The sequence below is a fragment of the Notothenia rossii genome (assembly GCF_949606895.1).
Source record: "Notothenia rossii genome assembly, chromosome: 4".
In the NCBI taxonomy this organism is placed as follows: Eukaryota; Metazoa; Chordata; class Actinopteri; order Perciformes; family Nototheniidae; genus Notothenia; species Notothenia rossii.
Window position 1 is genome coordinate 76535625 of NC_136902.1, and position 16160 is coordinate 76551784.

General features: G+C 42.8%; 1 protein-coding gene across 7 annotated transcripts in view; it reads right to left on the reverse strand.

Annotated features, from left to right (window-relative positions):
- Positions 1-16160, reverse strand: part of cux1a (cut-like homeobox 1a) — a 63687-nt gene that overhangs the window by 11459 nt on the left and 36068 nt on the right. For 5 of the 7 annotated variants that reach the window (XM_079679234.1, XM_079679233.1, XM_079679230.1 and 2 more), the window contains 10 exons: positions 14322-14445; positions 11791-11867; positions 11121-11187; positions 6702-6750; positions 4844-4945; positions 2831-3013; positions 2511-2569; positions 2275-2317; positions 2082-2178; positions 4-804 (listed from right to left, as the gene is read on the reverse strand). In XM_079679234.1, the coding sequence (XP_079535360.1) occupies positions 4-804; positions 2082-2178; positions 2275-2317; positions 2511-2569; positions 2831-3013; positions 4844-4945; positions 6702-6750; positions 11121-11187; positions 11791-11867; positions 14322-14445 (1602 nt within the window). The remainder of the gene's footprint in view (positions 1-3; positions 805-2081; positions 2179-2274; positions 2318-2510; positions 2570-2830; positions 3014-4843; positions 4946-6701; positions 6751-11120; positions 11188-11790; positions 11868-14321; positions 14446-16160) is intronic. The other 2 variants (XM_079679231.1, XM_079679235.1) reach the window with 1 other exon arrangement.

Sequence of the window (16160 nt, forward strand, 5' to 3'; positions counted from 1 at the left end):
CACCTCTCTGCCGTCCCTGGATGCTGCGCAGTGCGAGGATGTTTTGCTCATCGGCGAGGAACTGCCTCATCTTGTGGAAAGGCTCCTTCCCCCGGATGGTTAGCTTGTTCCACGGCTTCGGTCTGGCCAGGATCTCGCTCACCGATCCTTGGGACAGTCCCAGCACATAGTGGCCAAACACTCGCTGGCCAATGTTGTGCTTGATCAGCTGCTCTTTCACCTGTCGGGCAATCTCAGCCGTGTCCATGTCCTCCCCGTCCAAAATACTTCCCGTGGTGGCCTCAGAGTGGCTGGGTGACGGGGACGGGGCACTGCCAGCGGTGCTGCTCCCATTCAAAGGAGCCATGTCTGGGCTGGCTGGAGGTGGCTGGGGGCTGCTGGCCGCCAGAGGGATGGCAGCTGACCCAGAGCCTGGGGTGGAGGTAGGGATGGAGCTGAGGGTTGGAGTGAAGGGCGTGAACAGCAGAGCGCCACTGGGGATCCCAGACGACTCCTGCAAGGCTTTGGAGTAGAAGGTCTGAAGCAGCTGCCGCTGGATCAGGGAGTTCAAAGCCATCTTACCACCCACCAGAGGGAACACAGGGGAGTAGAAATCCTGTCCAATACCCGTAGGACTGAAAGGGTGCGATTCGCCGCTGCTGGTGTTGGTGGCAGTGTTTAGGGTGTCCGTCTTAGTGCGAGACAGGGGGAACTGGGAGGAGGAAGGAAGAGAGGGAGGGGGAGAAGGGGGCGAGGAAGAGGGATCGCTGGGCATGGTCTCCTCCTTCGTTGTGGACTCTTCTGTCCCTTTCCGCCCGGCTGACCCTACAAGAAAGGTCAAACACACCATGCATTATGGGGGGGTCAACAAAAAAGGGGTTCCAAAGAGAGAGAAAAAAAATAACAAAAGTTATCTTAATCAAGTCTTTTCCAAATTAGTGAACTTTGTTTTCCTTTTTTGCCAAGCCCCCCAGACAAAGTGCCCATGCATTTGTGATTTCAACCTTTCTTGTAAGACACAGCCTGGAAGAAAAAAAAGGACAAACAAAAACATTTGACACTGTGCCACTGAGGCAGATTAGCTCGGCCCAGGGCTCAGGCTCCCTCTCTCACTCACTCTCGCGCAGGCAAAGTGGAAGTAAGTGGACAGGGTACAATGATCCACAGATAGCCAATACAGCATGCAAGTCCTCATCCACGATGTTGCCGCTTGTAGATGCAGTATCAGAGTCTTTCATTAAAAATACATCCAGGTGAAAACAGAGCAATACAACTGAATTGAAAAACAGTGTTTATGGCTGAACAGAAAATGCATGTCACTAAAAACCAGTGACTACACAGCTCTGCTGACTCTTAGGCCTTACTTCACCTCTTTCCTCAATGGGTAGACTGATTACATTCATACATTCACCAAAACAAAAAGAAAGATAAACTGAATTTACTCAGCCTTTTAACTACTAGAACCCATCTTGATGGAAGCGCTGGGAGAAAGAATATTCTAATGCATAACCATTGAGACATGATTGAGTAAGACAGTAAGCAACCCTCCCTGTGAATGTTAATCAATTCAAAGCTATTCAACTATTCAAGCCTAAAGCTATGACATTTCAAACGTATAAACACTGTTGCTGAGGGCAAGATTCTCGATGTAGGGGCGAACGTTCGGTGTCCTCGATTTTGTGTACTGCAACTTTGTTATGGTTCAGGCTGACCTCCTGCTGCGGTATTCAAAGATACCAGAAACGTTCTTCCTCTCCATGATGTGAGGGACTAAAGCAATGACATTTCTGTACCAGGATTGCACACTTTACTGTGGACCAAATGTTGCAAATCATTTCCCAAAACATTATTAAATGGTTAAGTATTCTCAGAGAAACAGAATCTATAGCCATACATTAAGTATGTATACATTAAACTGCTATCTCTCGTTATAGCTGTACCTGCACAGCCTTACCTGCAGCTGAACCCTCATCTAAGCTCCGATAAACACTGGACTCCCATTCTGCTGGCATTTTGTGCTGGTCCACGTGAAGGTTTTTGGGAAGACAGACTGGGCAGTGTTGATGTACCGGCCCTTACTATAACCGTGTTGGCAGACTTACCGCTGAGCTCAGTGTTGGCGATGCGCAGAGCGGCGCTCTCAGATTGAAGACTGCGGTTCCTCTCCAGCAACAGCACCTCCAGAGGTTTGGAGGAGTCCTGGTTCAAAGTGAAATTGTATGATTTGTTTCATCATTATTTAAATAACTATTGCTACAGAATTATGTGAAGGTATATTGTAACTGTAACCTTTACCTGCATAGAGTCAGATGTCCCAAACTCCATGGACTTGAGGATGCTGAGGAGAGAGAAAATACACATCAACCTCCTACTAAAAGAAACACATCTCCAGTGCTAGCTTTTCTATTTGTATCTCTTCGAGGATAAGAAAGCATGGAGGGGCAGACACACATCATGTTTAACATTGTTAAGACATCAAACTAATGCAATATATACGTCTGTGTGTACTCCTCTGTGTGTGTTCTCCTCACCTCAACTCCTTCTTCACCTCCTCATAGTCAGCTTGCTTAAGCACTTTCTCCTCCAATTCCTGTAGATAAATGACATGGAAATGAATTAAATAGTTCAGAAAATAAGTAATCCTTGGAACTTCATATGTCATGTACTCTTTTTAGAATCTTTACTCTAGATAACAGAACAGAGCTAACCAAAGTGTGTGTGGTCAGAATACACCACGAAGCTAGATAAAGCCACAAATACAGTAGTACAGAAAAAGTATTTTGAGAAAATGAATAATTTAAAATCCGTCTAATGACAAACTAAAAACTGCAGCAGTGTTTCCTGGTTGTACCTTGAGAGTGGCAGTCTTGCTGCTAAGCTGCTCCTCCAGCTGTGCAATCTGAGAGCTGGTGGTCTCTCGGAGTTTGGTCAGGCTGGCCTGCAGTCTCTGGACGTCCTCCACCAGCTGGGCTGTCTCCCTTTCTTTGGCCCGTAGCTCCGCCTCCTGACTTGAGTTGGATGACCCCTCCGTCTGCTGTTCCATAAAGCCAAATAGAAAGCAATTTAATCAAATGAGCAAAATAAAACTAATACCACAGCCAGATGAAGTCCTGCTTTCAGATACTTTCAATCAATCATTACAGAAATCAGAGAGAAGCGGGTCAATGTACTGATTATTGTTTCAAAAGGTCTTTCCTTTACAGTGATGCAAACACAGGTATGGTGAAAAAAGAGAACTATTCGAAGCAGGAAAAAAACAGCGTAACATACCATCTGACAAAGGCCTGTGCTATAATGCTTCAATTAACTGGCTATTCTTTATAATATACTCAGATCAATAGGAGACAGAGATGTTAAGTTATAAATCAAGGGTTTTTATTATTATTTACAGCAGGGGTGGGGAACCTTTTTCCTTTCAATTTTTACAAAATACTCCGAGGGCCGTACAAATTATTGAACTCAACCTCTGCTTAAAAAAACTAAAATCACAGCCAATTCATTTGGCCTTTCTTTCATGCTGTGCAAAGAAAAAGCAACCTCTTAATCCAGATATCTCACCATGACTCGCGCATGCATGCATTTGCACGATGTGGCATGACCACCAAAACAGAAAGATATGGACACAAGATGTGTGTAAATGTATTTAGTATCCATGTTAACATGATTTAAGTGGGGGGGACCTAACCTCCTCTAGGAGGCTCCGGGGGCATGCTCCCCCGGGAAGATTTTTTTTTTAATATTGAAGTTAAAACATGTTAAAAGCATCAATCTGGTGCACTTTGAGAGCAACATGAGGAGATCTATGGATACATCTTTCAACACCCATTTGAAACAGAACTGTAAGCAGATTTTTCTTTTGGGATATTTTACAAATCACTCCCCTTTTAAACTCTATTCTTGTTATTTTGAACAACTTTTTTGTTACTGTCATATAGTATTTTATACCTGTTTTTCATTTAGTCTCTAATGTCTCATTAATAATTATAATGATCATATCAAGGTGTGCCTTAACCTCACTGAGCTGAGGTTATTTGAGCCTCTCAGGAGAGAGCTCTCTTCCACCTGGTTGTAGAAAAGCTCTTTAAATTCGTTAGCATAGCTAGCTAACCAGATGCTAATAATAACAGATCGTCACTGTGCTTAAACTAAAGACAGCCACGCAAACACTGCGGTGTGTACGGCTCCTTATGGGTACTGCAATATTTGAAGAGCTGGAGCGGCGTTCCGGTGCTCTCCGTAAGCACTCTAGTCTAGTCTAAACTCCTTTCAGACGAGACATAACCACGTGAAGACACGTTACGCTCGTGTTGTGTTCAAGGAACCTGTCCTTGGCCAGGAAAAACAGGCACTCGCTTGTTTAATTATTTTGCGATCTAGAAGTGAGAAGTTGTCCGTCAGTCGGACGGACTGACGGACTGACCCCCCCCCCCCAAAACAAAAACTCTTCGGTTCTCCACGAATTACACAAGACAACCAAAGCAGCGTTAACAAAGCGGGAGGCGCCGAAAAGCGACTAATTTGCATAATTGCCTTTAGATCAATACATATTTGTGATGCGTTAATTAATAACGACCACCCAAAATTGAGGATCAATGAAGCAAATACTTTGGTGTGGCCGTCTGTCACTAACTAAACTTCACCTCAGCAGTCGTTGAATTGACCCAATAAATGAGTAAATCAATACACCAATCACTTATAGCCACCCTGGCAACCTTTCCTTTGCAAATCAATACACCATTGATGACACCGATGTGTGACCTTTAAGATAAGTTGATCGCCTCTCGCATAAAAAAGGCCCAGCTGATCTTTAGACCATCAATACCTATTTGTCAGCCATGCAGTAAATCAGAGTGTGATGTGTTACCGTGTCGGGGTCGGCCTTGGCCGGGATGCCCAGCTGGGATTGGCTGCTCAAGGACACCTGCTCTCTGAGCGAGTCCATGTCGCGCTGAGCTGCCTCTGCTCGCTGGGAGGAGAGGAGGAGAAGTTTAGGAAAAATCCACAAGAGGTTCAAACATTGTCATAAATGATAGATCTAATGGTCAATTAACAGCTAATGTCCTTTTTTAGCATAGACACATGAGCAAGACCAATTGAAAACTAAATCTAAAACATTTACAGGGAGAGAGCATCATGTGTAGCAACTTAATGTACTTTGGAAGATGATGTTGGTGATGAAACGTTACTAATAATTAGCTCAACATTTGTTTTCAGGCTCGGCAAAGTAAACTAAATGAATGGACCACACTGCACAAGGGTTTGGCATACCAGATAGTGAATCAGATTGAAGGAGTAAACGTTTCAAATAGACCACCACCTTCTAACGGCCTACTGTGTGTGTCTTTATGGAAAGCAAGTCCACCCCATCCCAGCAAAAACAAACAGACACTACAAAGTGGAGGGGGGGCAGAGAGAACGCAAAGTAAGTGTGTGATGATGGAGGAGGGGGGATTTTTCCTTAATTGAAAATATTAAATGAGTCCTGGGATAGAGATACCCGCTGCTTTGTGTTTATGGCCAAACCGCCAAGCTCCAGTTGGGAATCATCTGCAACACCGGCCAACTTGCCATCATTAAGAGTCACAGGGAGCCGATTCCACACTGTTCCTAATTGCAACCATATTGAGAGCGGTTATTGACTGGGTGGGAATTGGACGGTTTGTTGTAAGAGAGAAATCCTGTTTTCCATTTTCTCTTTATAAAAGCGTATAAAAAGTCTGTGACTGAGCTGGAGGCCATGCTGTCATCCTCTTTAAACCTCAAATCAGAAGTGTGAATAGTGTGTGTGTGTGGCATTATAGTTGGAGCGCTAACCTTTAGGCTAATATTAACATTACATGCCTATGCTACCCCTTTAGCCACAAATCATATTCTTGGGCTAATAATGAAAGTTAACAACAATGACATTAACAGATACCACAGGAATGTTTACAACACAAGGGCAGAGAGCACGCCAGGGGGCTTATTTCAGCAGGGTGGGTTTACTAGGTGTGTATTAAACATGTAAAACAAACAGCAGCCCTCACAGTAAGAAGTCACTATTTGTTCATGGAAGCCACATTTCATAGATTCTGAAGAGACGGATATTTATATTTTAACGGATAAGCCTGTGGATATTCTATGTTGATTGTTTTCTGAAACATATTTGATTTAAAATGAGATCCAAACCACCAGTGTGTAGTCCATCAATCAATACTTAAAGTAGAATGTCGTTTCAAACAAACGCAACTCAAACAGGAGTAAATAGTGCTTACGTCGAGGACTACTTTAACAACCAAGTGAAGACATGCTTGCTGTTCGACTGGATAGATACAATAGCATGACGGTGTACGTGGGATTGACTAAACAAATAAACAAAACTGCAGTTCCCATGTTTAACCTTTTAAAGCAGGAACACGTCACCCAGTGCAACTTTGTGGCTTACTAATGTGTTTTTAACGTTTCTTTGGACGACAATGGAGCTCTTTGTCTCAAAACAAACAGCAAAATAAGACCTTTCAAAGACATTTGAAAGTATTTTGGTTTCGGTCTTTTTGTGAAATTTGTTGACGGTAAGAAAAAAATAGAATATCACTAGAATCTCTATATAAAATGTACATGCATCAATTTAAACACATTCCTCTCAGTTTATTTTTCTATATTTTAATAATACAAATATTGAAGGATAGTGTGACAGAGAATTTGAACAATGCTGTGTAAAAATGTTCAGCTATGAAGTTTACCTGATTGGCTCTTTCCAGGTCTGTCATCACCATCTCAATCTCATCGGCCCTGAGAAAGACATTTACTGTTAAAACACAGGAAGTGACAGCGCTTGTAACAAATACAAAACAAATATGAAAGAATGGACAGATGAATCCCAGGAAGTACACTCTGCACACATCACGTGTGAGTGCGATTGTTTAGAGAGAACTCATTTAGGAGGCTGATGCTGTGTCCATTAAGCTACTGTCTACATTTCACCTTAATCCATCGATTGTGAACTCCATAACCCAAACAGCTTGTATGTGTGCATGCATCGGTGTGTGTGTGTGTGTGTGTGTGTGTGTGTGTGCATGCATCGGTGTGTGTGTGTGTGTGTGTGTGTGTGTGTGTGTGTGTGTGTGTGTGTGTGTGTGTGTGTGCATGCATCGGTGTGTGTGTGTGTGTGTGTGTGTGTGTGTGTGTGTGTGTGTGTGTGTGTGTGTGTGTGTGTGTGTGTGTGTGTGTGTGTGTGTGTGTGTGTGTGTGTGTGTGTGTGTGTGTGTAAGCCCCTAAACCCAGGCTACACTAAAACAGAGGGATTACATTAATAGAGCTCTAAGTCCTAATACAGCCGACTAATCTGCTATGAAGCTGTGTGATTGTGTCTGACTAATGGTCTGGATGGGGGCCATGGTTCACCTCTCACTTGCTAGAGGTCACACAGCAAGAATACATCCCCATAATACCACTGAACTTGAGAAAAAAAAAAGTATAACCCTCTTTCCTGAGTGACGTGAAACCCTGTCACTTAACAATGAATGAAAGTTTGAAAGTCAATTTCTTCAAGACTTGCAAAAAGTATAGGTATGCACCATGGTTAAACAATAAGATGACCCTTTCTGTTAATGAGTTGTGAGTCAGCGTGCGTTCCAGGATAAATGTTGAATACATTTTGCCGTATAAGGTTACAACAACAAAATGCATGAACATGTTTGTCTTGAATGCCGTGCAAAGACACAGTGTGTGCATGAGATTTTATTCAACACATTATATGTTGATAAGAACACAAGAGTGGCATTGAGTTCAAAGATGTGAGCCATGTCCATTAAGACCTTTTGATTTCCCTGCAATCTTTTGATAGTGAACCCAATAACCCACGCAGCTTTTGTATTTGTGTTTCACAGTATGAGAAACAGCGTTATGTCCCATAGGCTTGAGTACTACTGATTTGAATGTGTTTAACAAAACAGACACAGTTGATATTAGGTCAACATTGTGCCACAGGCAATGCAGCAAAAAGAATCAGATGTGGGTGGGAGAGCTTTTCACTCTACGCTTTTAGTATTTGCCTTACAGTTAAAAGGATCTAGTATGCATTTAAGCAACATAATAGTACACTACCTCGGCGGCTTTTATCCTGTCTTAAGCTATAGTGTGCGGACCCACGTGCGCACTCACGCACACACAAATGTAGGGTCAGAGAGCCAACAAGCCAGAAAAGCTTGTAATGGAGAGCGTTTATGGGTAGTAATGCAACCCAAATACACCACCGCTCCTACTCCAAATGTGATCATTTAATCAAAGTACAGATGCACAAAGTCTTCTTAAATAACCTTTGGATTTGGCTGTATTTGGGAATTATAAAAAGGCAAAGCTTGAGGCTGAGGGCCAAAGCAGATCACAGGGAAGGGATTTTCTCCATATCCTGATACAGTCAGTCAGTCGCTGCGCAGGGCAGGAACTGTCCTTGGCCAGCTGATGCTGGAATTAATTCAAACACTAAACAGTAAAGGGAGTGTCCTTATTAATGGTAAAAATCGGATTTAAACCCACTAAAACACACCTACACGGCTTAATATAGCAGCCACAGGGAGGAGCTATAGAGCAGACGCACAGCTGCACTGGAAAATCACATAGACAAACAACACACACGCTTTTGTACCATGAAAGCCAATGGCAGCACAAGTGACATCAGTGAGCACTGTAGGACTTCAGAAACAAGCCCAGAGCCTCTAAGACCCTACTGTACTTCCTCTATCGCAGACAGGCCTTTTCATCTCTTATCATCTTCTCTCGCTTGCTCCTCACTCAACCGCTCCTTTTCTCTTCACCCTCTGCCTGCCTCCCTCAACCCGTTCCTTTCCCCTCCACTTTTCCTCCTTTCATCTTTTTCCCCCCTTTCCACCTCCCCTCTGTCATCTCTCGCCCTCTCTTCCTCGGCCTCTGTCCTCAGTGCCAGCAGGATATTCCCCTGATTTAGATTTTCATTTCCCTCCTCTATCACACTCTTATCCCCTCTTCCTCGCTGGAGCCTCCAGTCTCTGACTCGCTTCTTGCCCTCTAGCTTTCATCACTCCATTCCTTTTCTTTCCTTAGCTTTCTCCACATTGCGTTTTCACAGCGTGTTACCTTGGGGATTTCAAGGAGGCTTAAAAAGAAGCTAGCTGTGAGAGTGTGTCTGTGCATGTTGTGCGCCATTTTGTGTTTGTTTGTGGTTGAGAGGGACACAGGCAACAGTCAAAAGGCTTTTCTTTCTTAATTATCAGAAATGTAATGTTTTTCCCCAAAATGTTATCAGTCCTTTTAGACACAGATAAAGCAACACAAGCTTATAGAGGAGCATGCGCACACACACACGCACACAGAGAATCCTGTGGGGCTGGGGATCAATATATCATTAATCTTTAACAGGGACTAAACGGGTAAAATGCGGCCAGCCAGACCCTCACAGCGCCAACACACACAGGGGTCGACGCTACATCTGCAGGCCCGCCTCCCGCTGCCGCTCACACACTCCGGGCACTGCAACATCGACCAAATTCTCTCTGAGTGTGTGTACGTCCGTGTCTGAGTGTGTGTAAGTGTATTTTAAAAGGCAGATTACCCGAATGCAGCAGGAGGATGGGGGATTTGTCACGCAATGTCCTCCTTAGTGGAAAGTTTAGAGCAGAAGTGTGTGTGTATGTGTGGAAAAAGTGCATGATATGTATGGAGTTTGTGTTTTGCAGGGCCAAAATATATGCAGTCGAAGGGTTAAAAGTTGTGTTCAGCCAAACACTGGCGATTTGCTCAGCCAAGCAGTAAACGGGGGAAGGACTCCAAGGACTGGGAGGGTGCAGGGTTAGAGAGGGTTTGTGTGTGCTTTAAAGCGTTGCATTAAAATTTCAGATCACAGCACGCCACATAGTCAAGGACCCTGACTGCCTCAGGCTCACGAGTGAGTGAGTGAGTGAGTGTGTATTTGTATGAGGATGTGTGTGTGTGTGTGTGTGGACTGGCATGTGTTTATTAGCTTCTGTAAGCAAATGAGACCTTCTATATATGTCTTTTCAAAATGCGTTTCTTCTGACATGAAAGGAACAGACAAGGACGCAAAAGCGAATAAGAAAGTGTAAAGAAATGAGATAAAGTAGAGGATATATAGTCATGAAAAAATAAAAATAAAGAGGGGGGGCTTCTATGATAAACTATGAGCCTATTGATTAGTGCCATTATACTGCATGCAATATCTTCTGGTCGCCTTTCCTCTTACACTCGCAGTGCAGGAGAAAGAAAAAAAAAGACAGTGTGCTAGAAACGAGGGGGGAAAGTATCCTGAGGACGAGAGGAGAGGGATCGATCTGTTTTTAACAGCCAATCAATTTAACAACTCTGTTAATGGAAAGACACACAGTGAGTTTGGGGAAGGGTAAATGGCGAGGGGGGGGAAAACCTTAAAAGCTAAGTTGATAGGTGTAGTTCTCTGTAGGCAGGGCGCACGCACGGAACATTTCTATAAATAGTATAAGTGATATAAAAAAAAGAGTTGATGCTTTAAGGAAACGGGGATCTGTCCTTTACACCAATTACCAATAAAACACCATAAAAGGCTTCATTTTTTTGTCAGTATTTTAACTTTCTGAATGCTGATTTGGGGGCTCGAGTGGCTCTGGTTCTCGCTACTAACCCCGAGGGAACAAAGAGTGTGAATGTCATAAAGTGCCACTTCACAGTGAGGAGTGCTGACATGGAAAAGCTTCTGTTCTCATCCTCGCCACTACTATAAGATCGATAATGATAGATGCCTACAGCTCACGTAATTGAAGCCACCTGATCTTAAAGGTCTTGTTAGAAGCCTGCGTGGCTTTTAGTCAGAGATCTCAAAGCGACCCTCGTCAGCTTCTCCTCCTCCTCAGGACCCTGATGAATCACCACACACAGAAAATCCTTATTTCGGTGCTGCTGTGGCTGCAGAACGCATTACAATCCCAGTCAGTATTTACAGTGCGTTGGGTAATGCTGGGATTTGGATTTTGCCGAGCGTTGTGGGAGACAATCCAGCTGTTGGGGGAGAGAAGGGGGAGTTTCCAGGGACGGAGATCCACTAAACAGGATGATTATGTCAGGAACAGAATATGGAGGAGCCAGAGGGGAGAAGTCACCAGCAAAACACACGCATATATCACCAGGACACGTACTTTGCTGTGGATTCCTCGTCATACTTGGTCTTCAAATCAAAGAGCTCGGCCTGAGTTGTTTCAAGTGCTGCAAAAGACGGAAAAAGAGTCGGTTGTGAATTTCAATCGTCGACTTTCAAATAAATAATATATAACCAAGTAGAAACACTACTTTTCAAAGACCCTGAAAACATATTTTCTAAAACTGCTTCCTTCTAGGCATTCTGTAAATAAAGATTATGGTTATTTAAAATAAAAACGTGATATGATACCCCTGGTAGTTTGAGGTTTATTAAATGGTATATCAACTTTATTCTTAAAATTTAGATTTAGACGTTTTTGTCTAAAGAAAAAAGATCTTCTTCAGATTCATTTTTCTTTCACCTCACTTTTTTTAACTTTATATTTTTCCTTAGATTTCTGAACAGCTTGTGCTTTTGTCCTGGCGTCAAGGTGTTATTTGCCCATGTTGCTAGGCCACTGTCAATCTGATCAAACCACACCCACCTGGTTCAGATGAAGCAGATTAAGTGTTTAACTTCAAAACCTTTTCAAACATGTACATTCCGTGAAAAATACCTAAGAGTTGAAAGCAAGTCTTTAAAGCCAGCTCCACCTAATATTAAGTGATAAGGTTGCCATTTTAATTGAGCGGGCTAAAACAGTTCTCAGGTCTGTGTAAGGCTGGTACCTGTCTGTAGGGACTGGGCCTTGTGCTCGGACTCCTCCAACCGTGAGGACATGGAGTCCTGGCTCTCCTGGAGTTTCCTACAGAGGCAGACAGAAGGTGAGAAAATAAGAGTTTGGACAAAGAAGTCACAGATAGAGGTACTGTATCAGTACATCTTGCTTTCACACTTTGCGGTAACTGCAACTATTCTCTATTTTCCCACCATTTCTGAAGTGTTTTCCCCACTAAAATCCTCCCAACACAACCCACTCCTCATTAAGCAGCCCTATTAGGGAGGAATGTCTGGCCACTGGGGCACACTGCACCCAGGGGGAGAGTGAGGGAGAGCAAGGGTTTAGTAAGAGAGGGGGAAGGGGGTGTCAGAAACCACAAGGATAAAATAGATTCATTCTTAGCATATAAAAAGTTGGGCTCTGCTGAGAAATTGCCACTGCGTGTAAAAACATCAATAATCTAGCACAAAGACAGTCTTTATGGCACTCTTTGATGCCCCCCTTCTCCGCCAATCTGTCTCTCCTGTCATCTCTATTTTTCAGCCCTCTCCTTCATCCTTTCATCTCTCCCTCTCCCTCCTTCCCTCACTCCTTGCAGGATAAAATGCATCAGAGGTGCCATCCATTTACTGCCCCTCTCAGACACAGGAAGTCAGCTCTCTGCAGACAGGAAGAGGCCTATAAAACACTGACGTAAAGGAAATACAGTTGGACAATTGATCTTCTGCTGCACGTCTGAAAGGAGCAGTGAGCTTTAACACGGCTTCACGGCAAACATGATGATTGACACGAGGAGAAATATGAGCTCTGTACTGAACATTTAATAAACACACAGCAAGTGGGCCAGAGACTTTTTAAAAAGGATCACTGAGAAAGTTTCTTGTGAAGTGTTTTAATGACTGTAGGGAGTGTGGAAGAAAAAAAACTCTGTAGCATTTGTTGGCAATGCCTCGAAATGTTAAATGAGAATATGATGCAACTGAAAGTAATCCAAACTAGTGATCTTTTGTCTTGAGGAAAACTTTCACACAATGACAAACTTTTTGGATAACCCATATGCAGGTATAGATTGTTAAAAAGGGATTGCAAGTGTTATCCAAAATGCAGCTAAATGATCAAACAGCACAGAAAAAAATGTATTTTCCTGTTCAAACAAATAAAGTAATGGAAACAAATTGGAAAGTATATTCCTCTTTACTTGTTTTCCTTTGAACAGACAGAGCATTCTACTACCCTGTTCTGTTTGCAGTTATTCAGAAATCATTCTCCAGCAGCCAGTATTACAACACTTAACATATTATTATTATTATTATATCCGCGCGTGAGCAACACTGAACAGTACCATGTGTTGTTGAGCTCTATGACCCACCATATTGACTTTTCTATTGATTTCTTGATTTTGGCAGTGCTTCATTTCCTAGTTTAGAAACATGTTCAGCTTTATTGCATCCATCACCACCTTTAACTCCTGCTCACCCTCAGTGAAGATGTGCCGTCTCTTTAAGCCCGGGGGCTGCTCCAGCTAATCGTACGAGTGCTCATTTCTCTTCGACTCTGCACACGTTTATATATCCCTTTACTTCCAAATAGGAGCATCACTGCTATCAGAGATAACTTCATTTAAGGTTGACATGTCAATTCTCCGCCTGCATTTGAAAAACCGAACCTCCTGTTTTCAGTTTGACCTGGCCAGCATAATATTATTGATTCATTGAGCAATACGTTTGAGTTCATAAGTGAAGCAACATTATGATGCTGCCTGCCTGTGACTCTGTCTAGCCTTTCAAAGAGTTAATACAGCATTCCCGTACTCACTGTTTTTTCATGTTTTTTTTTATTATCTGGCAGTAATTGAGAGCTTATTTATTATTGCCACAGGCTTCCCGTGCATCTGAAAATAACAGACTCCAAAATGCCAGGAAAATGGGGTTGGAAAGGAAGTAACCTATTAAATCAGAATAAATTACTTTAGATTAAAATTAAATGACACCTAAGCATATTTTCTATCATTACATAGTCATTTAGTGGGTTTCATTCAGTGGTGTATATTTTCAGAGACAATAGAGGTTTGTGGTAGCAATTATTCTGAACAAAAAGGCTGGAAATAATGTGGTAAAAACTGAAAATAGGAGTCTGAGGTGTTGATTCCCATCAAGACAACAATGGCAAGCACACACATGACAAAAATGCTGGCTTCGTCTTTTCAGTCTTTTCACCCCTGTATTCATGTTTTAAAGGAAGGCAATGCCAACAAGCAGCAATTTCTTGATTGAACCGATAACTATGAGGAACAAGTCCAAGAACTATTAGCTGAGAAAAAGTAATTAAGTCATGAATAGCTCTGCATAAAATGAAAAAAAGCAAGAATTCTTAAATCCTTCAAAGATTGGAATCATAGCATATCTGTTCAAAGGGCACAATGACCCAAAGATTTTAAATGAAAAAGAATGCAGAGGTTATTACTTGAAACACCACTGCTGACACACACACACACACACACACACACACACACACACACACACACACACACACTTTTACCTCTCCTTCTCTGCATAGTCGTTGTGTAGCTGGAGCTGCTTCTCTTGGGCCAGGTTCTCGGCTTGATTCTTCAGAGACTGCTCGTACTCACGGATCTTCTCCTTCAAGGCCTTAATGGTCACCTCTGGAGATGGTGAAGCAGAACGTATAGAGGAAAAGTAAAAAAACAGACAATTTGCTAAATATATAGACACCAGACTATAGCTGTTTCTTAGATGTGATAAATGGCAGTGATGACGATAATCCCTCTGACAGGGGGGGTTTGACCTTTTCTTAAGGAACAGCTTTTCATATCCCACATTCTTCCTCTGTCAGCGCAGTCTAAGGCCTATGGCCCCTATGGCTCCAGCCTAATCTTTACACCCATGACTGGTATAGGATATTCACCGATCACCAGCAGCAGATATGCTGTATTCATTAGGACTGCATTAGTGCTGAAACCCCATAACTTGCTGACGGCTTGAGGTCTGTATGGGGCAGCCTGAAATAAATCTAACACATAACTGGGGTAATAAATAGGCCTCTGTGTGTGCACGTGTGTGTGTGTGCACGTGTGTGTGTGTGTGTGTGTGTGTGTGTGTGTGTGTGTGTGTGTGTGTGTGTGTGTGTGTGTGTGTGTGTGTGTTTCACAGAGAAAGATATAAGTGAGTGAGACAATGATAAAGAGCATTGCTGCTTGCTGCCTTTGACTGAGGGCTCTTAGCACTTTGTGTGTGTGTGTTTGTGTGTGTGGGATTTAAACTCCAGTCTCACTGCTCTGACACATAATCAATAGAGGAGAGTCCCCTCAGAGCCCTCTTACCCCTTAACTGCTTAACTGAACTTTAAACATTTAGGTTGCGGGGATCAATGGCCCCTGCACTCTGTGTGTGTGTGCTGTGTGTGTGCGAGCAGGTTTGCGTGTGCGTTTAACAGGAGTGGGAGTTCCACAGTGTGTTTTGGGGTTTTAATATCCCCCATCTATTGAGGCGGGAAGGAGGGATAAAGGATGAGGGAACAGGAAAATCAATGGCAAAATGGAACCCTGCCGCTATCGAGCTGTTCCAATTAACTCTCGCTGAGGAAAGGGGGATTCCAAAACACTGCCTGCTCGCTCGCTCACTCCTCCTTTTCGACCAAATTATACCACTTTTATTGCTGCTTCTCACTCATCTCTTGCCTCTGTCAGTTTTTCCGTCTTTCTTTACCCCGAGGTAGCCTGTCGTTTTTTATTCATGAAACTGTGCCTCGTGTTCCTTTCCCCCTGAAACCTATTTGAAAATGTAAAACCTTGTACATTTTGTGTGTTTGAAACATTTATAAGGCATTCGAATATGTTCAAATTTGCCCTTGATCTTTGAAAAAGGGCTAAATATGTTTCCATGACCTTATATTTCAGTTCATTAACATGCAAACATAATGCAGAAATGTGATTGGCAAAGGTCCAAATAAGCAAGAAAATATACGGAGTGTCCGTATCCTCCCACGCCACAAACAAAAAGCCCTATGCCCTGATCAGATACCACACTCGTATATTATATCGAGTTTTGTTTTTTTGAGTGGAGAAACTTGCAAGAAGCAATTATTAAACCTCTGTCGCACCTCACTTAGAGCTCAATAATAAAAGGGATAGTTCCAAATTCTTAAAGTAGGGTTGTATGACGTAATTGCTCATACTCAGTGTATGACGCACACCCCAGCAGGCATTTGTACAAAAACAATAGCGAAGCTGTGATGTTGGCAGCAGCAAAACCAGTTTGAGCCACCTATAAAACTTCACATTACTAAAAAAACAAGTTTACTTAAGTTATTACTGTAAACAATTAAATCTATTTAGAATATTTTTCACCCCTCTACATT